Consider the following 26,152-nt stretch of genomic DNA (forward strand, 5'->3'; position numbering starts at 1 on the left):
GATACCGCGCTCATTAACTCGTACTCGTACTCGCAAACGAGGCTCCGATACTAAACATCCGATACCGTGTGCCTAGTGCACGTTGCTGCGTTATGCCTGGTTCACGCTACACGATTTTTGCCCTGATTTTCGCTCGGCGACTGGCGAGATCAAAACTCGGCTCTCAATCGCTAAGGGTGAACTATCCAACAACTCGATCCAACCGGCTCGCCGAGCGCTCGAGTTTTCTAGCACGTCAGATATCTGATCTCAGATGTGCGACTGGGAATGAGTGACATGTCGAACAGCCAATGAGAACGCAGGATACGGTGTGAGGGGAAACGCAGGAGAGGAGTGTAAACAGGTGGGACAGGGGGATGATATAGTTTATATCAGAATACACCGGCACACACACGTTTTACAGTATTTCTGACCTGATCGTTCTCTACAAAACATAACAACAAAACAGCAACATTGCAAAAATATTTATTAACCTCCAACTCACTACAGAACAATCCATGCTATTCGTGTTGCCAAATCCACTCAGATTCATTTATTTTTCCTCCTTGATTTCATCACGTCAGCGCACAAACACTTTGATCACTCGCTACTTGTTGACGTGCATTTTTGGACGTGGTATCATTAAACTTCTCGTCACTTCTCACGTGTGTTTTTGTTTAAAAAAAAACGGTATTCTAAATAGGTATTGGTATCGGTATCGGCAAGTACAAAAATACATGTACTTGTACTCGTAGTCGGTTGGGAAAAAATGGTATCGATGCATCCCTAGTTAGAATATATACTAAAAAGGATGTACCCTAATCACTATTTGAAAAATCCCTGGGTGAATGCCTACCCCAGTTTGTAAAAGGACTGTATTAGAACTGCATATTTTTGGAAAGGCCAGACTGCTCTTGATGGGGGATTCAGACAGTGTGTGTGTGTGTGCGTGATGGATAGTTGGCATTAGCTGTAGTCAGCTGTGCCGCTTCGCTACAGAGGCAGATTTGTACAGAGAGACGCACCCGCTGTCGGAAGCGCGCGGCTAATGGATCAGCAGGACACACACACACTGACACATGGTCGTTTATGTCCTATAGATGATTAACAGCTAATTAAACTGCAATCTGGACAGCCATGCTAAGTGCCTGCTTGTAAAATTTACTGCCCTCTCCAGAAAGACGACAGGAGTTCTGTGTGTACGTCTGTGTGTGTGTGTGTGTGTGTGTGTGTGAGGGTTTGAGAGACAGAGAAGACAGAGGACTGCTGCATTCCTCTTGTCTGTGTAACCTGGCACTTCATTATGAGAGTGCATGTTCTTGAAGTGTGTGTAGTAGATCAGAAAGAAATCTAGTAAAACACAACGCGCGTGTATTTGTGCTCTTGTGTAGTAATGGAATTCCGACAGGCTACTTTGTCTTCCTCTTTTTGTCTGTCTCGTTGTCTCTCTCACTCATTCCCCGTCTCCCTCTCTGACAGTAAGAGCGGCGTGTTGATGTCTTTTCGATAACGACTCGTCTCTGTTCATCATCACGCTAAACTGAACATTCCTGTGGAGCTACGTCATTGGTGGGATTTTTTTTGCATTTGGGCCAAAATATTCCAGAATTCTTGCCATGGCTGCAGAGGCAGTAATGCGGTTCTGGAATCATCTGTGCAGTAGTAGTGTCTGCAGTCTCTATTGTCCAATTCCATATTTTAGTAGGCGACCTCCGCCCAGATGCCTGACATCCACAAGGGCAGAGGAGTTGCTCAAGCCGATCGGACACCAACTGATGCCTAAACGTAGATGTGCTGGTGCCTTAAACGGACGACAGACATCATTTTTGCCAAATCTTTTGCAGTGAAGTTTCTTCCAATCTGGCATTTGTTCACTTAGACGTGATCAATTTCATCTGTACAGCATCAGACCAGGCTGGTGGCACCGGCCAGTATCAAACCCTGGCTAGAGATTTAGGTTGCATTCACATTGTTCACATTGTCCATCAAATTCACTCTGAAAGCGTCCACATGTATCTGTGTTTAGCTGTATTTTTCTCACTGTTAACAAGCTTAATGTGGTTTAATATACTAAAAGAACGACATATGAACACTAAGCCAGAGATGGGTCACATGTAAGTCGCACACACAGCGAATTTAGACTCGACACGGACTCGACTCATGACTCGCAAAACAACAAGAGTCCCTAGCATCATATATATATATATATATATATATTAGGGCTGTCAAACGATTAAAAATTTTAATCGCGATTAATCTCAGAATTTCATATAGTTAATCGCAATTAATCGCATTAAAAAATATATGTCTAAATGTTATAGAAAACAAGGATTTTTAAGTGAAATGTTACAATTGAAATGGTGAACACATTATATGCTAAATGTACTTATGTTAAAAACTGCTGGGACAACAGAAAACTATAGTAATACTATCCAGCAGAGACCCTTGACTTCGTATGTATGTCAGATTGTAGGTTAAAATTTCACCATCAGCAAACATTGTAGATCAGCGATGCTTTAGGTGGAACAAGGCGTAGTTATTGTAACAGACTTTTCTGTGGTTGTATTGTGACAATGGTTTGATGGACGTTTCTACACGAAGTGAGTGTGTTTTGACCCTTTGGGGCTTCCATAGTTCATGGAATAGCATGCTTGGCTAACGACTCTAGCTGTCCGCTATTCGGTACCGTAACAGAAAAAGTAATAAAGTGTTCTGCTCCCGACAACTTGTGAATATACCGTGTATTTATTTCTTTATTAAGAAAGTGCATCACTATGACGCTCGGTTACATTTTTTTAATCGCGTTAAATTGAGATCGCGTTAATGCGTTATTATCGCGTTAACTTCGACAGCCCTAATATATATATATATATATATATATTTGCATTTATTCAGTTTGCATCACACAGATGATGTCAATGAAACACTTGATTGGCTTTCTAACGAGTTCGTGTTTTACTTCATAACCAGGAATGGTTTAGAGGTTTTTAATTAGAAGCACATTTAAAAAATAACGGATTATATTCCTAATGGGACACACGGTTATAAATGTAATAGCATCTGGAAGAACGTAAGCTAAGGTAAGCAGTGGTTATGATTTTTTTTGCTGTGTTTTGGATTTTGGCCGCTGTGCTGTGATTTATCGCGCACTTTTGTTTTGCAATGAAAACATAACGTATCAGTTTAAGCTTTTAACTGGTACCTTATGTTATGGAAATTACATTAATTTGCACAATGACTAGAAAAGTAAAGGCACTAAGTAAACCGGCAAAATACAGTTGCTAATCTGTTGTTGTTTTTTATCTGAACTTACAGATTATTTGTTTATTTCTGTGCTACATTTTCAATATATGTTTTGTGTTTATTATATTGACGCGTGACTTGACTCGTACTCTAGCCTTAAGACTCATGACTTGACTCTGACTTGTATTTTGTGACCATCTCTGCACTGAGCCTCTTTTAATTATTACTGCTCATAAGTTCTCTCCACTAATGTAATTCCTCTGTTGTTATGTTAATACAATAAATCACGCTGAGCGTTGTTCGTACTGCATGAGTCGCTTTTATCGCATCATATCAAACAGTTTGTCTCATTGCAGGCACTTTGAAAAGGGCAGCGGCAAACTGGGTCGAAGTAAAAAAAAAAAAAAGCGCAAACGCAACATGGCAAGTGCTAAGCCATAAGCGGTTTTGCCACTTGTGAATGCGCCCTTAGACTGCTGTGCCACCATAGCACCACCATAGCATAAAGGATAAGAACATACAGGTGATAAATCATCTGATATTATTATTATTATTATTATTAAGGGCAAGCAGCACAAATGGGTAACATACTGTATCTTTGGAACATTTTGTCCTCTGTTAGGCGGATAGGTAATAAAAATAAATAGAAAAAAATTATTGTACTTTACGAATGACTGTAGAAATCTTTGAGATTTGATTACACAGGCAGCTGCTGGTGTGAAAAAGCAAAACCCACTTTCACTTTACTGAAAGACAAGTGTCACATTATTGTGAGTGGAGAAACGTTTTGTTCTCAGCTCAAATCTCTGACAGCTGTCCGCTCTTATCGGGTCAGACTCACACACAGAGGGTCATGTCAGATTCCGAGTGGGAGATAAGAGACGCGAGACAATTACACTCAGAAATGCACTTTATTTGGACTAGGGATGTGACGATTTATGGGTATGATGGTGTAACAGAATACCCTATTACAGTACAGTCACATTCCATCATGTATACACCATTATAATTGCCTCAACATTGACGGTCCACTGTGGGCATGTGCGAAACCACATACCCTTCTTAATATGGGGTCACATCAGTTCTGAGGTTGCCTGGATTTTCCTGTGTGGGAAAAAAAAAACAACTATTTAGTCTAAATTTGTTCTGTTCTCATTTGCAAAACTTAGCCCAGATTCTTCTAGAATCTCCAGGTGTTCCAGAGCCAGCTGTTGCAAAAAAAAAAAAAAAAAACAATACTCCATGGTCCATCCAGTAAGAGACCAATTTTAAATGACAGTAAAATCGACTTGTATTTTTTACTTCTAAATGGATGTGCTTTGTTATCAGTAATTTTTTGACAAGTTCCACCCACTGTGCAAGCTGCAATAATATCTGTCTGCAGAGCCATGTGGGCATGACTGTCATGTGTTTTATTTTCATATTCCTCCGGGGTGCAAATAGGTTTTTTTAAGGCTAAACAATCATCTTAATTTTAGTTTTTTAATATTCCAAACGGATCAACACACGGGTGTAAATTTGGTCTTGTTTTGAAGAACACAACTAAGGTACGTGTGATTTACCACACATGGTTTAATGCATTACACAACCATTGCAAAGACCCTAGTTTGAGCCTTAATTGTGCTTGGTTGGGTGCTTATAAAGCACAATCGAGAATGTTTTAGGAAGGGAAGGTAGGATGGAAATTTACTTCATTGCCACTACAAGACCAGCTCCTGTTGTCTGGTCGATGCAAAGACATGAGTGGTAAAGTAATACAGAGTGTGTAGTGTGTTCCCCTGTGTTAAAGACTTTCTTAGGGCACATCCAAATAAGAAGCACTTGGCTTGCGGTGCGGTAAAACGTCATCAAAGTGCAAATATGAGACGAATCTGCATTTGTGTGGAATAACCATCAAATTCACTCTGAAAGCTCCACATGTATCTGTGTTTAGCTGGATTGGATTTTCCTCACTGTTTCACTTTTAAACTTGTGTTATAGCTCAGGGTGCTGAGAAATTGTGAGAATCAGCTTTTCCGAGAGAGTGCAAACCGCTTATCATTAAAAAAAAAATCTTAACATGATTTAATGTATTAAAAGAACGACATATGAACACTGAGCCTCTCTTAATTATTACTGCTCATAAGTTTCTCCACTAATGAAATCCCTTGGTTGTTGTTTTAGTACAATAAGCCACGTTAAGTGTTGTTCATACTTCCTGAGTCGCTTTTACCGCGTCATATCAAACAGTTTGTCTCATTGGAGGCGCTTTAAAAAGGTCAGTTCAATCAGGTGAATATTGAGCGGCACAGCCAGAACCAAAAGCTGATTTGCCGCTTCTCATGTGAATGCGCCCTTAGGATCAGATTTTATAAGTGTGCAATATTATAAGGCATCATGGGAAGATTTATACCAGACTACCTAACGATAAACAGCGAATGGTGAATAACAGAGACACACTATGCCTTTGGTCATGAATACGAAATGAGCCATTCTACGGTCTACGGCAGTGCAGTATTTCCTGAACCTGTGTGTATTAGTGGTACCAGTGCATCTTAGCCTTGAGTTTCCCCTTCACACTCACTCACTCAAGCATGCCATGCGAATAAAAAAAAGTGAGAAATTAATTTTCAGCATGGGTGCAAACGGGTCCTTATGCCTTTCTGCATTTCACCTGGAGGATGGTAAGGTGAGGACATCCATCCATCATAGGAGTCGGTGACCCTCATCACATGCCTCCACACTCACCTGAGAGTCTGTTAATTTTATTTAATGAGGTGTAATTACTGCTTCACCTCCCGACCTTGGGGAATTTGATCTGTCCTATTTAAAAATGTGTTTTAAAACATAAGATGCAGACATGTTTACACATGGCTAAACAATATAGCTTTAATCCGTTTGACCTAGCTTTGTATTTTTAGGGTTATTTAGATCCTAATATCTACTTTGCACAAATTAATACTAAAAGAATTTGACTTTTTATTTCACTTTATTCTGGGTGGCAGATCTGGTGGCTGGTCTGGACTGGGCACAAGGCAGAAACACACAGTACAGAGTGCCAGTTCATCCCGTTGCCTTAATGGCAGAATATGACTTTTTACAATCCCACTGTATGCCTCCGCATCAGTGGTACCTTTACACATATGCAAGCCACCCATGCCGTGGGCACTGATCTACTTGCATACTGTGACAGTTGGCTTTTGGCTAATGTGAACTCGTCTTTTATTCCATCTGAAATTAGTCCAGACCAAGAGAACTGATGTCTGACTTTGTCTTTGAGAAGTAAAGTTATATTTACATTTGGAGCATTTAGTGGACGCTTTTTGACGCAATTGAGGGTTAAGGGCCTTGCTCAGGGGCCCAACAGTTGCATATTGGCGGTGGTAGGACTTGAACCGGCAACCTTCTCATTACTAGTCCGGTACCTTAACCGCTAAGCTACTACTGTCCCAATTGTCCCAGGTTATATATATTGATGAAGCGGTAGACTGTGCTAACTGACAATGGTTTTCCAAGGTACTACAAAAAACATGAGGCACACTCCCGTACCCCATTTATCAGTGAAAAGGAACCTCCATAGCACCCCATTGACCATATATACCTGTATATATATACAGGGGTTGGACAAAATAACTGAAACACCTGTCATTTTAGTGTGGGAGGTTTCATGGCTAAATTGGACCAGTCTGGTGGCCAATCTTCATTAATTGCACATTGCACCAGTAAGAGCAGAGTGTGAAGGTTCAATAAGCAGGGTAAGAGCACAGTTTTGCTCAAAATATTGCAATGCACACAACATTATGGGTGACATACCAGAGTTCAAAAGAGGACAAATTGTTGGTGCACGTCTTGCTGGCGCATCTGTGACCAAGACAGCAAGTCTTTGTGATGTATCAAGAGCCACGGTATCCAGGGTAATGTCAGCATACCACCAAGAAGGAGAAACCACATCCAACAGGATTAACTGTGGACGCAAGAGGAAGCTGTCTGAAAGGGATGTTCGGGTGCTAACCCGGATTATATCCAAAAAATATAAAACCACGGCTGCCCAAATCACGGCAGAATTAAATGTGCACCTCAACTCTCCTGTTTCCACCAGAACTGTCCGTCGGGAGCTCCACAGGGTCAATATACACGGCCGGGCTGCTATAGCCAAACCTTTGGTCACTCGTGCCAATGCCAAACGTCGGTTTCAATGGTGCAAGGAGCGCAAATCTTGAGCTGTGGACAATGTGAAACATGTATTGTTCTCTGATGAGTCCACCTTTACTGTTTTCCCCACATCCGGGAGAGTTACGGTGTGGAGAAGCCCCAAAGAAGCGTACCACCCAGACTGTTGCATGCCCAGAGTGAAGCATGGGGGTGGATCAGTGATGGTTTGGGCTGCCATATCATGGCATTCCCTTGGCCCAATACTTGTGCTAGATGGGCGCGTCACTGCCAAGGACTACCGAACCATTCTGGAGGACCATGTGCATCCAATGGCGGTGCCGTGTATCAGGATGACAATGCACCAATACACACAGCAAGACTGGTGAAAGATTGGTTTGATGAACATGAAAGTGAAGTTGAACATCTCCCATGGCCTGCACAGTCACCAGATCTAAATATTATTGAGCCACTTTGGGGTGTTTTGGAGAAGCGAGTCAGGAAACGTTTTCCTCCACCAGCATCACGTAGTGACCTGGCCACTATCCTGCAAGAAGAATGGCTTAAAATCCCTCTGACCACTGTGCAGGACTTGTATATGTCATTTCCAAGACGAATTGACGCTGTATTGGCCGCAAAAGGAGGCCCTACACCATATTAATAAATTATTGTGGTCTAAAACCGGCAGACTGTTAACTGACAATGGTTTTCCAAAGTACTTCAAAAAGCATGAGACACACACACACACACACACATATACACATATATATATACAGTATATTGCCCATCTATTGCTCTGTAAAACAAGTCCCCCCCCCCGTACCCCATTTATCAGTCAAAAGGAACCCCTATTGCACCCCTACTGACCATATATATATATATATATATATATATATATATATATATATACAGTATATATATATATATATATATATATATATATATATATATATATATATATATATATATATATATATATATATGTGTATTTATTGATGAAGTGGCGGACTGTGTTATCTGACTACAGTTTTCCAAGGTAGTACATCGGTTTTTCATGTAATGCCATCTTGGGCTTGAAGATCATGCATATTAAGAAATAACGGACCAGGTTAAACCAAACAACGTCGAAAAATAAAAAAAAGATCTTCATGGTGTGTCCTAAATAGTAAGTAAGTGAATTAGCTGGCTGGTTTGGGACATGTCCAAATTGGACTGATGATGTTTAGTGAGTCTCCATCATTACCAGATTTGGACTTAAGAAGATTAGAAGACAAGTTAATTACACCAGTCATTTATTCTAATCACTTCAGTGGTCAGCGTGACAGACACACACACACACACACACACACACAAACACACACACACACACAAACACACACACACAATCAGAAGCTCTGTAGTTCTGTGTGTTGTAGTGATCGAGGTGCCTCATTCGTCCTGAGCAGCTACGTAAACATGACTGAGGCCCGTGTGTGTGTGTGTGTGTGTGTGTGTGTGTGTCTGTGTGTGTGTCTGTGTGTGTGTGTGTCTGTGTGTGTGTCTGTGTGTGTGTCTGTGTGTGTGTCTGTGTGTGTGTCTGTGTGTGTCTGTGTCTGTGTCTGTGTGTCTGTGCTCGCTGGACCTCAGAAGTTATTAGTAGGGTGATGCAATTGGTAGGTAACAGCATATGAACCATTGCAAATCAGAGAGAGAAGGAGAGGGAGACAAGCCAATCCACCTTCTGCATGATGGGTAGAATCTCTTTGAGGAAAGACTCTCACTGACCCATAGATACCATGGCACTGTAAGTGAAAGTAGAGGTCAGGTGTGTGTGTGTGTGTGTGGCAGTGATGTGATTGTCACTGTAATCTGCGTTAATCAATATCAGACAGCACGTCTGTCGTCCTGCCCGTGTCCTTCCTCTTGCTCAGCTCCCACGCAGACCGGTAGATTGATTTGTAAAGTGTCAGCGTAACGCGTGCGTCGTGCTAAGACTTTAAAACGCCATTAAACAGCAGCTAAAGACCGGCAGAGCTCGTCCAAATCCTTCTCGTAAAACACAGAGACGTCTGAGACCCCTGTTAGTCGCTCTAGTGTGAACTGTAGCCTCTAGTGACCTTCAGTAAAGCAAGCCACTTGAAAAAGCAGCTCCCTCGGCCTAAAACTTAGTCAGTCAGCAAAGATACCATGTAGGGTCAAAAGTATGTGGACACCTGAACATGTGCTTGTTGCAAAACTATGGCCATTATTATAGAGCTACTATTCTGGAAAGACTTTTTTTCCTTTCTGGCTGTTTGGTCAAGAGAGCATTTGTGAGGTCAGCCACCGATGTTGGATAAAAAGGCATGGCTCACCGTCGACATTCCGAGTCATCCCAGTGATGTTCTATTGGGTTGATTATTGAACAAACTGATTTTTTACACTGTTTGACAACAAGTGGGGGTTAACACTTAAACTCAATAATTAGGAGGAGAGTCCAGATACTTTTGTGCTTGCAAACCCTTTGTGTACCCACCTACTAACCTGCTTTCTTACATACATACCTACTAACTAGCTTGTTTACCTACCCACCCACTAACCTGCATCCCCACCTACCCACTTAATAACCTGCATCCTTACCCACCCACCTACTAACAAACATCCTTACCCACCCACTAATTTGCATCCCCACCTACCCACATACTAACCTGCATCCCTAAATACCCATCTACTATTTGCATCCTTACATACCCACCTACTTATCTGCATATTTACATACTCATCTACTAACCTGCATCCTTACATACTCATCTACTAACAAACATCCTTACCCACCCACCTACTAACCAGCATCCTTGCATACTAGCCTGCATCCTTACCTACTTACCTACTAATCTGCATCCTTACCTACCCATCTACTAACCAACAACCCTACATACTCACCTACTAACCAGTATCCCTACATACCCACCTTCTAACTAGCATCCTTACATACCCACCTACTAACCTGTGTCCTTATATACCCATCTACTAACCAGTATCCTTACCTCCCCACTTACTAACCGGCATCCTTACATAATCATCTACTATCCAGCATCCTTACATACCCACCTACTAACCTGAATCAATACATACCCACCTACTACCCTGCATCCTTATTTACCAACCTACTAATCTAAACTTAATAATTCGGAGGGTCTGGATACTTTTGTAAACCTTTGACTTCAGCTCTGTGTTAAGTTACTCAGTTATTCACAGTGCCAAGACTGAGTCGAGGATGTTAAACATGTTAAACAGTAAAGGAAAGAATCCTTTCACTAGGTCTCTGTCTCTTTTTTAATGTCCTCCTGTCTCTGTCTCTTCTGTTGAGCTCATTATGCGGATAAGCTGACCCCCGGTTGTTCTGTTAGCACCCCATCTCCAGTCTTAATACACAGCCTGATGTGTGTTTAATACCGCCGCTCACCTCGTGCCAGTCAGAGAGGGTGCGTGCGCTCTCCCGCGATTGGACAGGCCCCTCTCCGGGGGCTCGACTCGATGCTAATGCGGCCGCTCTGGGATTTCCGACCTCATCAGCCATGCAGCCAGCGTTTGCTTCGCTCTCATGAGGCCCCGCAGGAAGTCAGCGCGGCTGCGTGTTTCATTAAGAAACGCTGTGTAGAGACACCACACGCTCACGCGCACGCCGGCTTTTTTAAATCACATTAGCGCCAACACGCTAACCCCGGGTCACACGTGCGTACGGGTGGGGAATTTCGGCCTATGAATTTTCTTAACCGTGTAGCACTGTTATCTGGAATGCTCTTCCTCCCTACACACTTGTGTAAAGGCTCTTCGGATCGTTTTAGCGTTAAATAAACACTTACGTTGAACGCTCCCTCCTCTGCTCTGGTCTGTAAAGGGCTCTCGAGCGCACGCATTAGTATATGGAGTTTTTATGGCCTGCGCTCATTAAGGAAATCTGGAGCGGCTTATTGATGTGCCAATTAACGGAGCCGCAATGTCTCAGAACACTCCGCTGGGAGTCGTCGGCATGATGTGGTGCGCATGGTGTATGTGGAAAGTGGGGCTAGAAAGGAAGGGGGGGGGGGGCGGGCGGGGGGGGGGGGTGGGGGGTGTTGTTCCTGTATGCCCTTTCAGTCAGAATACAACAAAGAGGAGGAATATTTAGCAGCTGATTGTTTACCAGTGCTGTTAATACGTCAGCGTTTTTTAGTTTAGTCTTTATACATAGGAAATCTAATATTTGGTTATTTTGGGATGTCCTTAAGCTTTTTTTTTCTTTACACTCAACCTTTTAAGAGCCATCAACTAACCTCTGGAACAATACTGGTTAGATTTTTGACTACACTTGTTGGCAGAATTGATAACGTTCAACCAAATTTGGCGGTTTTCTGACCCACACTCGACTCGACTGTACAATCCACATACCCCTTAAGACGAGCTGAAGGTCTGCTGACCTGGGATCCGAAAAAGGCCATTATAGCAGCCGTTTTGTACAGTTCAGTGCTGTTATATGTTCTGTATGTATCAATTACACTAGACAAGTACAGTTTCAAGTTTCAACTTTATTTTTGTGATGTATAGCACGTTTCAAAAACATGTCAATTACAAACCTTAACGTGGGACAAAAAGCATGAAACAAAAGATCACGAGGAAAAATAAGTAAGAAGACATCAGTGTGATGCTGTTTTTCTATCTCAGTGTATAAGCATGAAATAAAACAAATTATCTGCTTTCAACTATGGCAACATTTGGGGCAGATTTAAGATCTTCTGGGATTCGGTTCCAGTTGTGTATTGCATACATCTGAATACTGTTTTACTGTGTTTAATTTGGATTTTAGGCTGTACACACTGACCTGTACCCTTAAATCTAAGATATCTGTTAGGTTTCTATTCTCAGGAGACCTGACCCATAACCAAAACTTTTACATTCATAGATTTTCTATACATTAATAAACTGTAAAGGCAAATAATAAATGTGAAATGATGTTTGTAAAAAGAAGTACAAATCCCGGTCCCCTTTTGTGCCCAGTCATGTTCTTGCATTCACATACATAAAAGGCTTTCTTGGTAATCTCTATTTTTTATTAAATAAATGGCAAAGTAATTATTTGTCTACTATAAGAGCTTTGAGTTACCAACTATAAGATTGTGTGTTTGAATCCCAGCTCTGCCATGCAGCTACTGATTGGCCTTTGATCAAGGCCCTTAACCCTCTCGGCTACAGGGGTGCTATACATACAGTATAATAGCTGATTCCAGCTTCCACTGCAATATAATTAAGACCCTACTAAATTCATATAATATGTGCTTTTCATTAATTACAGATTTCACAGCAGCCATGAAATACCCATAAACTGAATGACAATGAATGGAAGCTACAAAACACAGCATAGCCTACAATAATAGTTGAATGTAAACCTAAAACATCTAGCGACAGTGTAAGGCTCTGTCTCAAATACCAAAATACTCATCCGTATTTTGCTAATCCCCCCGTGTCTACTGAATTGGTTGGGAGTTTCCCAATGTTACCCGAGTCATGTTTTTAGCTGCTTGAGGCTTTGACATTTTGGACATTTTGGACATTTTGACTAAGCAATTGCTAACTGAATTGCCGTAGGATTGCTAGGACCACCTTGTAGTGCAAATGAAGTAAACGTGAGACATTTAAACGCTATGCAAAAGACAAATCACTAAACACAAACCTTAAATTTTTATTTTACAGCAAATTGAGTATTATGATAAAGGCTCATTTCACAGTCCGTGACGCGAAGTCCAACATCCACAGTTGGCCAATACTGCAGTGAATGTTCATGAATTAAACTGCATTGGACGCTGGGATTTAAACCTCCACATCTGACTAGGCACTCAGCTTAAAAGTTATTAACACACGAGGAGCGTGTTTTGCTCTCCTCTCTGACATTTTGCTTTTTATTGACGTTCCGCTCGGTTTCATGAAGCCGTCGGCCGACGCGGCTCCCATCAAACGTGCAAATGTCAGGCGTGTTTTCGCTCTAATTAAAAACGTTTGGTGCAGAAATGAGCTGTCAGAAGAGCGCCATTTAAATGAGCGATGCTGCGGCCCAGGCGCGGGCGCTTAACCGATATAAATTGGCGTTTAAGCGCTGGGTGTGACGTCTGGGTGTGTGCTAATGTGACGACGACGATCAGAGGCGCTCCTCAGTTCGTGCGGGAGGCTGCGAGAATGAGGACGGATTTGTGCTAATTAATCTAAATGCTGCGCTTTATGAGGGCTCATAAACGGCGGCTATGTTTCTCTTGCTCGTAAACGCAGAGAGGGGTTACGACATGCGCTAACGTTAATGCACAACAGAGACAACAGATTTGCTGTCTTTCAGCTCATTTGCTCAGAGTAACTGACTAATGAGAAACCATATGGAGAGATTCCGTAGCTAAGTTTGTGTGTTCATAATAGTTCTGTGTGTGTGTGTGTGTGTGTGTGTGTGTGTGTGCTGTACATCACTGTTTCAAACGTACAGATTAGTATCAGTTTTAATTTTCAGACCCCCAAAATGTTGTAGAAATCCTTTACAGAAGAGTAAAATAAAATAGAATATCCAACAAGCCCATGATTAGGTGTCCACATACTTTTGGCCACATAGGGTTTTATGCAAAAGAGGGAGAAAAGAGGCTGCACAAAAAGTTTGAAGTCTACATAGAAATGGATATTTTAGCAAAGGGGCATTGATTCTCGCGAACTAAGATTCTAAATTCACAAATTCTTCTGAGAATATGAATACCTGGCAACCCTGATCATAATAGAATGCTTTGCTTTACTAGAAACATTGCTATACTTACTGTTTTAATAGATATTTTTTATGATTGCATGTATGTGTGTATATTTTATTAACATTCGGAAGCTGGTACAGCGATAAAACACGCTAGCCCACCACTGCTGCGACTTTGAGCTCTCAGGTTCGAATCTCCAGCAGTTTAAATAATGATTTGCTTCCTATTTCTGTATTTATTTCCATTGTTATTTTTGAATATTGTTTAAAAATATAACGAAATGGTCAACATTCATCAGTTTATTTTTATTCTGTACATTGACTGTTTTGTTAACCTTGCAAGTCAGTGAAAATGTGGAGAAATCAAGGGAGGCAATCAAGGGAGAAAAAAACGTGTGCATTTCCCTCACACTCATGAATGGGGTTGTGACGTTTGGGAGGACAGTAGTAACTGTAACAGCTGTTTATACGATGTTTCAGGACTGTTGTGTTCATGGTGTTGTGTTTTCTGTGTGTTCAGGCTCTGGAGAGTGAATTTGTTTCTTGTCAGCTGCACCAGTGGGTGGATCTCATCTTCGGCTACAAGCAGCAGGGACCTGAAGCAGCACGAGCCCTCAACGTCTTCTACTACCTTACCTATGAGGGAGCGGTCAACCTCAGCTCTGTTAATGATCCTGTACTCAGAGAGGTGTGTACACACACACACACACACACACACACACACACACAGACTCACACAAACACTTTAACCTACCAACCTGCATGCTTACCCACCCACCTAGTAATCTACATGTTTCACTACCCACCTACTAATCTGCATGCTTAACTACCCACTTACTATTTTACATCCTTACCCACCCACTTACTAAAATGCATGCTTACCTAACCAACTACTTACCTATATGTTTAACTACCCACCTACTAATCAGCATGATTACCTATTTACCTACTAATCTACATGTTTAACTACCTACCTACAATACAGCATGCTTACCTACTTATCTACTAACCTGCATCCTTACCTACCTGCCTACTAATCTGCATATCTACCTACCTACCTACTAATCAACATGCTTATCTACCTACCTATTAAACAGCATCCTTTTATATTAATCAGCATCCTTCCCAACTTACCTACTTACCTGCATGCTTACCTTCTTACCTACCACTCTACATCGTTACTACTTACATACTAAACTGCTTGCTTACCTATCCACCTACTAACCTGCATGCTTACCTAACCACCTACTAACCTGCATGCTTACATACCCACCAACTAACCTGCATGCTTACATACCCACCCACTAATCTGCATTTGTACTTCCCACCTACTAACCAGCATACCTACCTTCCCACCTACTAATCTGCATCTGTACTACTCACATACTAACCTGCATGCTTACCAACCCTCCTACTATCCAGCATCCTTACCTACCCATCCTAATTGCTTTTCTTATTTATTCAGCTGCTTTCTAGCAGACCGGCCTGACTTTCTATTTGTCCACCAACATACATATTTATCTGAAAACCTTTATACCTAGCTATATACACACATACATCAAACACTGTCATGTCACTGGCAGTAAAAGTAGAGGTTTTGTTCTAATCCCTACAACGTTCAGTGTTCAGACGCTAATAGTGCTGTGAAATTCCAGAGCATGGGGGGAATTTTGAAGGGAAGGGCAGTCTGGATATTCTCTCCTATGGTTTTAGACATGCTAATGGTGAACTCTGGTAATAGGAAAGTGAGGTGTGTGTGTGTGTGTGTGTGTGTGTGTGTGTGTGTGTGTGTGTGTGTGTGTGTGTGTGTGTGTGTGTGTGTGTGTGTGTGTGGAGAGACTGTGAGGCGTGTGTAATGTCTCATGTCAGATTAGGGTTAGTAAGGAGACAGAGTTGTGTTTTCTCAGACGATGATTGCTTCCTGTCTCAGGACTTCTACTAAAAGTACACCCTGAATAATCACACACACACACACACACACACACACACACACACACACACACTCTTTTCCAATAGTCACACATCACAGATTAGAGTATGAGTGTGACCTTTTCTTTACCATAAATGTGTGTGTGTGTGTGTGTGTGTTTGACCTCATATCCCTAAACTCCATTATGCTAAATAAAAGAGGTTTATTCACTCAGATTGGCTTGTCAAGGTCCAGCGTAAATCAGGTGACTCGAGAAGCATGACGTGCCAAAGTGTGTGTGTGTGTGTGTGTGTGTGTGTGTGTGTGTGTGTGTGTGTGTGTGTATGCATGCGTGCATGTGTGTGTGTGTGTGTGTGTGTGTGGAATATAAAGTGAGCTCATCAGTAAAGGGCCAGTGCTCCCGTACAAAAGCACCGCTACCATTTGCATCCCATAATAATCTTTTCAATTTCTCTTGTCTTCTCTACAGTCCTCGACTTTTTGTTTTTTTCTTCTTCTATTTTTCTCTTCTTCTGTCTTTTCTACTTTGGCTCAGCTGTTTTCTGTAGCTCATCTGATTAGCTGACCCGTTAAAGGAAATGTATATGAAAATAAAGAAAATAAAATATGATTTTTAAAAACAACTGTATTTAATGTAAACAGGTTCCTGCGCCTGCAACGTTGCATGTTACTATGCTACATAACACGTACAAATAATGCAGTGATGGATCTGTGTTTATAAGGTCTTAGGAGGAACAGGGGTTGATCCTGGTTTTTATCTTAGTTGGGTCTAATAATAATAACAACCCACTAGCCCACCACCACAAGCCTCAACAAATATGCGAACCCACCAGTGCGTGCGGCAATTAAAAGCTTGTAAATTTTATATTGCAGATTGACTGTTGTACATTTCTTCTGAAACATTTAGACCAGAAATTGACTGATATTAATTTTAAGTTAATACAAGATACAGAATCTCAGTAGTGCTATTTTTTTAGGTTTGGGATGCAGTTTATTGCAGTGTTCTTGCCTTATATATATATATATACTGTATATATACGTATATATATATATATATATATATATATATATATATATATATATATATATATATATATATATATATATATATATATATATATACAGTTGCAATCAGAAATATTCAACCCCCTCACCTCAAAAGACATTATAGTGATGCGAGTGAAAGATAATGACAATAAATGACAAAAAAACTCATTAGATAACAAAAAATATTTATTGATACATATTTGAGTTATTTTGACAACAGAAGTTGACTTAACTTTAAAGTTGAAATGAAAAATGCAAATCTTTTAACACATGTACATGTGCACTATTATTCAACCCCCAGCTTCAGTACTTTGTGGAGCATCTTTTAGCTTTTATAACTTCTAACAAATGTTTTCGGTAAGTTCTGACAAGCTTCTTACACCTCTCGATTGGAATCGTTGCCCATTCTTCACATGCAAAAGCCTCTAGCTCAGTGATGTTTGATGGCTTCCATGCTGCAACTGTCTTCTTTAAATCCCACCAAAGATTTTCAATCGGATTTAAATCTGGTGACTGAGAAGGCCACTCCAGGGTGTTCCAGGATCTTTTTCTCAACCAAGCTTTGGTTGACTTGGAGGTGTGCTTGGGATCATTGTCTTGCTGGAAAGTCCATTGATCACCAAGGTTTAATTTGTCAACACAAGGCATCACTTTCCTTGTTTTCACTTGCCTGGTTTTTCTGGGAATCCATGATGCCATATTCTAGTCTACTTTTGATGTTCCTTGTGGTCAAGAGTGGAGTGCGTCATGGAGTACGGCCATGAAATCCTTGTTTATTCAGTGCACGTCTTATACTGTAGTTGCCACTGAAGCACTTGTACCAACCTTTATCAGGTCATCCTGTAGGTGTCTTGCACTCACACAGGGGTTTTTCTTAGTTGTCCTGACTAAGTTGCTAAGGGCCCTTGATGAAATGTTGGGCTTTCTTCCATGGCCAGGCAGGTTTGCAGCTGTTCCATAAGTTTTAAACTTTCTTATAATGCTCCCAATGGTGTCTCTTGGAATGTTAAATTTTTTTACATTTTTTACATTTTTTTATGTAAAAAATTAGGTAAAGGCCCTTTAGGTGTGATGAAATAATCTCCTCTCTCAGCTTTTGGGGAAGCTCCTTTGTCTCTACCATGATTGCAACTGACCTTGAATACCTTCATGAGTGGGGTTTATATATGCATCACAGCTGAAGGAAATGAAGGATCATTATAGAGTTCCCAAAGGCTTAATTATGTTTCAACTCTAGGTCATAAAAACTGTCAGAAAGCTTTGAGAACAACAATATTATATAGGGGTTGAATAATTGAGACATGGCTATCTTAACAAAATATACTGTTACACACAAATACTTCCTCATTCATTTTCCGTGTTAAATTTATCTATTACTCAACTCATGAACAAGTCATCCAAAGCAGAATCTTGCTCTTTGAAAAAACTTTAATTGAAAAATCCTTAAAAGCTTAGGGGGTTGAATATTTCTGATTGCAACTGTATAGATAGATGGATTAGATATATAAAAAAATTCTGGAAAACCAAATGTTCGGTCCAATTGTTTAAAATTCCCAGGAGAAGCATACCAAAACCAGTAATTCAGTAATTGTCCACTAGCCAGCGCACGTCTCTCTGTTGACATGAGTGGCTCACTTAGTTCTCGCCTTTTTCTCTGTGTTTTATGCTTAACTTTTGCAAGTTCTAGTGCTTAGTTATGCACCAGCACTGCTTCAGTAACCACCAGCAGAGCTTCGTACTCAGAGTAATAGATAATAGATAGTCTGAGTCGCCACTATACGATCACGGATACTATGTGGTAAAACAGTAGGACCTACATGGTAACATACCTACATTATTGCTTGTAGATGTTAATATGTGCTGTGAGTGCTGTAGGACGAGTGTTGATATCAAATATAACTCGCCCTCATTGACCGTGTGTCTGTCAGCTCATTATCAGCATCAGAGCCTACATACTGGATTAAGGACAATGACAGGTCTGGGGTTTACCCCACTAATGTTACACTCCTCTTCAGAGTCTGAACACTAAAGGACTCATACTGTTAATCCATCCATTACTCAGGATTAAACTGTTTGCCACAGCTGAGAGGACCGTTACCATGACTTACAACCAAGGGTCTGCAGAACGATACACTGCTTTGCCACCAGTGTTGCCAAGTGCCAACAGACACATCACATTCCTGATCTGGACAAAGGGGTTATTGGAGATGAATGATTTAGGAAGTTTAGTGTTAAATATGAGGTTAAATGCGAGTAAGAATGAAGTGAGATAAAGGCTGCTTAGTGTTTGAGCTCATGAAATAAAAGCTTTTTTTTCTCGTGGTGCACTCAGACTGTTGAACCTGAGCGTGTGTACTGTGTTGTATCAGTGTTTGTAATGAGATCACTGGAGGATTAGTGGAGCTCAGGCTGGAGGATAGTAGGAACAGAGGAGACGAGGTGGATGGGGAGGACAGACAGAGAGAGAAATCCCCCATAATGCTGCTGGAGCCATAGTGACATTAAGTAGGAGAATGATTTTTAGCATGACTCGCTTCTCCATATCTCTGTGCAGTTTTCCACATGGTTTGCACTTTTACTTTCATTTATGATATGAATTTATCTCTATTTTTATTGGGTTTTCTTTAACGTTCTCTCTGCCTCTAGTTCTCTTTTATCTCTCTATTTATTCTTCAACCAACACTTGCCCATTTCAGATGGATTGCCTATTTTGTATGTACATTTATTCCCCTTTTAATAAATTGTAATATTGTGTTGGTCCCCTTTTTGCTGCCAAAACAACCCCTAACCGTCGAGGCATGGACTCCACTAGACCCCTGAAGGTGTGCTGTGGTATCTGGCACCAAGATGTTAGCAGCAGATCCATTAACTCCTGTAAGTTGTGAGGTGGGGCCTCCATGGATCAGACTTGTTTGTCCAGCTCATCCCACAGATGCTTTCTTGGATTGAGATCTGGGGAGTTTAGAGACCAAGTCAACACCTCAAACTCGTTGTTGTGCTCCTCAAACCGTTCCTGAACCATTTTTGCTTTGTGGCAGGGCGCATCATCCTGCTGAAAGAGGCCACAGCCATCAGGGAATACCGTTTCCATGAAAGGGTGTACATGGTCTGCAACAATGCTTAGGTAGGTGGTACGTGTCAAAGTAACATCCACATGGATGGCAGGACCCAAGGTTTCCCAGCAGAACATTGCCCAAAGCATCACACTGTGGAGGACAGAAAAAAAAGAACATGGTCACCTTCATCTGTCTGAACTTAAGACTGCAGACACTGAGTCTGTATACCTGGTGTGTATCACTGGGAACACTGGGATACATTTTTAACCTGTCTTTCATTTTATGGCATGAGAACTTTCTGACTTACATACGCGCTCCATACATATAAGCTGTATGATAAGCTAAGTGATGTGGAGGTTCAGTTATAAAGATTTCTCTTTCTCCGTCTCTCTCAGGCTGTGGAGTCTCAGATCCGGAGTTTTGGTCAGACTCCATCTCAGCTGCTGATTGAGCCACATCAACCACGAAGCTCCACCATGCAGGTGGTAAGTTAAACACACACACACACACACACACACACACACACAGTCACCTGGAATCCCCTTCCTTTACAAACACAGTGCTGCCTGCTGAGGAAGTCCACTTGATGGTTGAGTGACCTTGTGCAATCAAACAGCTGTATGTGTGAACGCAGCTTTTTTCTGTTACTCTTGATACAGACGCAGAAGGAAAACAGCAAAGCTATACAGGAAGCTTTAAATCGATCATCTTTTTTTTTTCTACCTCATTTCCTCTTTTTTTAGTCCCCGCTGATGTTTACGGAGCAGATGCAGCAGGATGTAATCATGGTGCTGAAGTTCCCTTCCAACTCTCCAGTGGTCTATGCTTCTGCGCACACTCAGCCTGGCCTGTCCAACCCTGCCATAGTCACCGTCACAGCTAACCGCATCTTCTCCATCAACAAGTGGCATGGCCTTACTGGTAAACAGCATCACTGGTCACATACAGGGTTTAAAAACACACTATATGGACAAAAGTATTGGAACACCTCTCATAATTATTAAAAGGAATTCAGTAATTATATAAGGAAATTATATGCTTCCAACTTTGCAGCAGCAGTTTAGGGAAGGTCCTTTCCTTTTCCAGCATTACTGTACCCCTGTACATAAAGCAAACTTTATTCAGACATTAAGAAAAGCTTGGTTTAAAGAAACCCCAGTGGTCTGCATAGAGCCCTGAACTGGAACATCAATTAAGGCTTTCTTGACCAACATCAGTGCCCAGCCATACAAATCTATTTTGACTGAATAGGCACAAATTCCCACAGACATACTTCAAAGCCACTCTTGTAAGAGGCCTTCACACAGAGGTCACTCTAAAACCATTAAAACCATTTGTTTTTTAAATGGGATCAAGTGTCCAAATACTTTTGGTCATATAGTGTAAGTTGCACATACATTTATCAAGAAGAAAAATGTATCACGTATAGTGCATTACATTCACTCTGTGGACTCCCGAGCACCTTTATATGTGGACTAGTGACCAAAAATAGCATCTAAAGTCCTTGTTTGTAGTATAAAGTTAATTATATTGAATAAATATGTTGGAAACAGTTTGGGGAAGGCCCCCTGCCTGTTCCAGAATGACTGTGTCCCTGTCTACAAAGTGTGATCCATAAGAAGCTCTACCTACTTCAACCCCACTAAATACCTTTACGGTAAATTGGATTGTCGATTGCTGGCCAGAATTCTTATTTAACATCAGTGTCACTAAATGCTGACCAAACAAATGTTCTTTTGACAGAATGGACACAAATTCCTACAGACACAGTCCAAATCTTATGAAAAGCACCATAGAGTGGAGGTTAAAGGGAGGGTTGCATCTTTATTCTATGAAATGGCATGTCCACAAGCTCATAGTCATGTGTCCACATACTTTTGGTCATATAGTGTAGATCGAATTACATTCTCATGTCTCTCTCTTTCTCTCTCTCCTACTTTCTTTCTTCTGTCTTACTCTTGTTCAGGTCACCAGAGCGCTTCGTCTCCGGAGCAGCAGTACCAGTTACCGGTGGAGATCGATCCCGTCATAGGTGTGTGGTTTGTCGTATGTAATGACTTCTGATTGGCTGTGGTGGTGGGAGTGGGCGGGACCACTGGCAGAGACAGGAGCAGTTTGTCACTTCTCCACTCAGCATTTACATGCAAATTGGAAAGCAATGAGCTGTAGCTTCTCCTGTATATCATACACACACGCGCACACACACACACACACACACACACACACACACACACACTCCTCTCTCTTTCCCTCATCCTCACATCCCCTCACTGTTTATGTGTCAGTGTAAATGAATATGAATGGTGTAATGATGTTCGATTGAGGGTGTGAGATTGAGTGTGTCGACACAATATGGCCTCATCTGCCCTGATGAAGGGAACACGGACCAGTGGGAAGAAGAAAAAAAAAGGAGATATTAAAAATGAAAGCATTGTGGTCGCCCATGTGGTGCCACCATTAAGTCTGCTAGCCTACTACCGCTAGATCCAGGGAATCTTAGCTGGTCGGACGTCTGCTGGTCGGACATGGTTGACTAATGTCCAAGGTGGGGGGCATGGCAGTTACAGCCCAGCCATTGGGAGGCTCACTTGTCAATGCGCTGTCAGTACCGGTCCCAAGTCTGGACAAAAACAGGAGGGATGCATTAGGAAGGGCATCTGGTGTAAAATCGGTGCCAAGTCTGGTATCTATGGTGGCGAACCCTAAATACGGGAGCAGCTTGAAGGAAAAAAAGGAAAGGGATGTAAACTGAGGAGTGTATTAAGTGTCGATTGCTTAGATCGGTAACACAAGTTAAGATACATCAAGAAACACATATGTCACTACTCAAGTCATTTATATTCAGCCTCTATAGCTCATTAAGATTATCTGTGTGTAATTCAACCTAAAACACTCTTGTCTTCGTAATAAACCCTCCTCGTGCAGCCTCTGAAGATGTCCTGCTGTATCTGGCAGCAAGACGTTACTAGCTGATCCTTCAAGGCCTGTGAGTTGGGGCCTATATGGATCAGACTTGTTTGTCCAGGACGTTCCACAGATGCTCGATCAGATTGAGATCTGGGAAATTGGGAGGCCAAGTCAGTTCCACACTTGTGACAGTTTCCACAGTCAATCAGTGTTTTTATTGCCATGGGCTTCGAGGCCGGTGTACAAGAAAAAAAAGGCTTTGTACTGATTAGACATCCTGATTAGACAGTCCCTAAGCCCCTCTCTAAGGACCATGGTCTCGTGATGGTGTAAGGCTGCATTTTTTAACATTTTTTGATGATGTTTTACTGCACCGCTGCAGTGCTAAACAAAGCAGCTGTTCATTGTTAATTTGAAATTAAATAAATACATTAAAACAAAACACTAAACACGTTGAGTTTAAGGTTAATATATACAAAACCATGGGTTGTTATTATTATTATTGATGTGGCCAAAACCCATAAACGGAATAAATAAGAGGGGTGTCCACATACTTTTGGCCATTTCATGTATCAAGATTTCATTACACATCTCTGCCATGATGGACCAGACATAAACACAGCCACTACAGAGCATCTTGCTGCACCACACAGAATGCAACTTGTGTTAGTGTTAATCCACCACACTTGTTTAACTAGTTAAACATAATCCTGTGCTTTAAATGCCAGTGTAAGCAATTCCATGGTTCACTAACTATAACAATACACAGCACAGTCTACCTTAATAGTTGAATGTAAACCTAGAACATTCAGTGACGGTGCGAGGATTCATGTTTCATTCTTCTCAAATACAAAAATTCTCGGGGTTGTTTTGTCACCCCTCTATGCGTCCATATAATTAGTTGGGAGTTTTCCAAACTCAGTTACCTGACTGTTTTAAGTTGCTTTACACTTCGACAACTTGGACATTTTGACTAACCGATTGCTAACTGAATTGCCGTAGGATTGCTAGGACCGCCTCATAGTGCAAGTTAACCTGTAAACGTAAGGCATTTGAATGCTACACGAATAAAAAATGTTAAATCGCTAAATACAAACCTTACATTTTGAATTTCACAGCAAATTGCATATTACACAGAAAAAAATCATTTCACGGACAGTGACGTGATTTTAGATAGGGTCTTCAATACAAGACTACTTGATGAATACATAGAGAGTGTGATTAATACAGTCCTAAACAAAAACACATACAAATTTGCTTACAATCTTTTTTCTGTCTGTCTTTATGTATCTTTGCAGTAAGTAACCTCATGCACCGCAGACAGGTTTGTGATCTCTTGGATCAGAGCGTGGAGGTGAGCTCGCAGTGCTTCCTGGTCTCCGCCGATAATCGCTTCCTGTTCATCGCCGGCTTCTGGGACAAGAGCTTCCGCATCTACAGCACTGACACTGGTAACCACTGCAATGCCACGCTACAGCACATCACAGGTTACACACGTGAGAAGATAGACAGCCGATTTTAAAACACGAAGCTAGTGAATACGGGAGAGATATGAGGAGACATGATAAAGAAAATGAAAAGTAGAGTGAGATGTTAGGGATCAAAGTCGTCCATATCAGAACTTTAGGGGAAGATTGACTGGGCGCTGGTGTAATCTCGCATAACCATTTTCTGTTAACTTTTTCTATTAAATACACTTGAATAGAAATTAAAACTAAAGCATGACAGAGCTGTAGGTCATCCTGAGGACAGTGACTGTGAACCATACAAGTGCAGCATTTTGGAGGCGAAACTATACACTGACAAATGCACACAGCCAATGCAGAGGCCTAAAAGCTTTGAACTCCCGAAACATAAGATCAACCCAACATTTAAAGTCATTATATTAATACACATATTTAGATTAATACTGACATTTATGTTTAAAACAGTTAGATTGTAGTTTTTAGCAAAGCAGAGTACTGAATGTTGAATATTACTTTAATTATGTCCGCCTCCTTTATTTCATTTTTTATTTTATTTTATTTTATTATTATTTAGAAAATGTGTTTGAATGCCAAGAGCATTGTATTATGGATGTCTATGAAGGGCAAGCCGTAGCCTAGTGGTTAAGGTACTGGAAAATAAGAGCTGTAGTGTGTACAGTGTGCTCAGTGTGCACTTAGTTTTAGAAGCGACTTTTAACTTGGTTGTTTAGCATGAATTTAGTTTCACACGACACATGGTTGCTTTAGTCTATAGACTTAAATGAGGTTATATTAATTTTTTTTGTTTTGTTTGTCAGTAACCATGCATGTATATACAGAATATTTCCTATTTATTAAACATTAGCAGTTTATAAAAATAGTCTTAATACTTGAGATGAATTGATCCTGTGTGTGTGTGTGTGTGTATGTTCAGGAAAGCTGGTCCAGATCGTGTTCGGTCACCGTGATGTTGTGACGTGTGTGTTCCGGTCTGAGTCGTACATCGGTGGTGATTGCTACGTACTAAGTGGTTCGAGAGACGCTACGCTGCTGCTGTGGTACTGGAGCGGGAAGCACAGCTGCATTGGGGACTCACACAGCGGTGAGTAGTGTGCATGTGTGTGTGTGTGTGTGTGTGTGTGTGTGTGTTTAAAGCTTCTTTATGTCTGTGTATTTGTGTGTGTTCATCTCATGACAAAACTTTGTTTTAGGTATTTATTAAGCATGGCTAATAATTATTTAGCATATGCTATTAATTAATGATACGATAATTAACGTTCAGTAATACACTGTTCAAAAAATTAGTGTTAAAAGTTTTAATTATTTGTGAATGTATTTATATCTAGATTAGCTGGCACATAGTCCATTAATTGACCGGCTTATGATTATGGAAATTACAGTACACTCCCGTAAGGTCGCATTTTTCGTCCCTTTCACTCACTTCTAAGGTGTCTCAAACACACTAAGAGGGCAGGACGTATATTAAGAGTGAATTATGGGGGTCAGGTAAACATGTTAGGTATAGCTTAAAAATTACAAAATAATGTACTTAAAATATACACTAAATACACTAAATTGCCAAAAGTAAATGTGTGTGTGTGTGTGTGTGTGTGTGTGTGTGTGTGTGTGTTCGGCATACTCTGGGGTCGAACGTAGAGGAGGTCAAGTCTTCCAATACAGCTTT

General features: G+C 41.0%; 1 protein-coding gene across 1 annotated transcript in view; it reads left to right on the forward strand.

Moving 5' to 3' along the window:
* Window positions 1–26,152, forward strand: part of lrba (LPS-responsive vesicle trafficking, beach and anchor containing) — a 244,934-nt gene that overhangs the window by 199,583 nt on the left and 19,199 nt on the right. The window contains exons 47-52 of the mRNA XM_063009084.1: window positions 14,583–14,750; window positions 20,491–20,580; window positions 20,839–21,016; window positions 22,062–22,127; window positions 24,301–24,453; window positions 25,403–25,570. Coding sequence (XP_062865154.1) covers window positions 14,583–14,750; window positions 20,491–20,580; window positions 20,839–21,016; window positions 22,062–22,127; window positions 24,301–24,453; window positions 25,403–25,570 — 823 coding nt within the window. The remainder of the gene's footprint in view (window positions 1–14,582; window positions 14,751–20,490; window positions 20,581–20,838; window positions 21,017–22,061; window positions 22,128–24,300; window positions 24,454–25,402; window positions 25,571–26,152) is intronic.

This window comes from Trichomycterus rosablanca, chromosome 14, assembly GCF_030014385.1.
Source record: "Trichomycterus rosablanca isolate fTriRos1 chromosome 14, fTriRos1.hap1, whole genome shotgun sequence".
Lineage (NCBI taxonomy): Eukaryota > Metazoa > Chordata > Actinopteri > Siluriformes > Trichomycteridae > Trichomycterus > Trichomycterus rosablanca.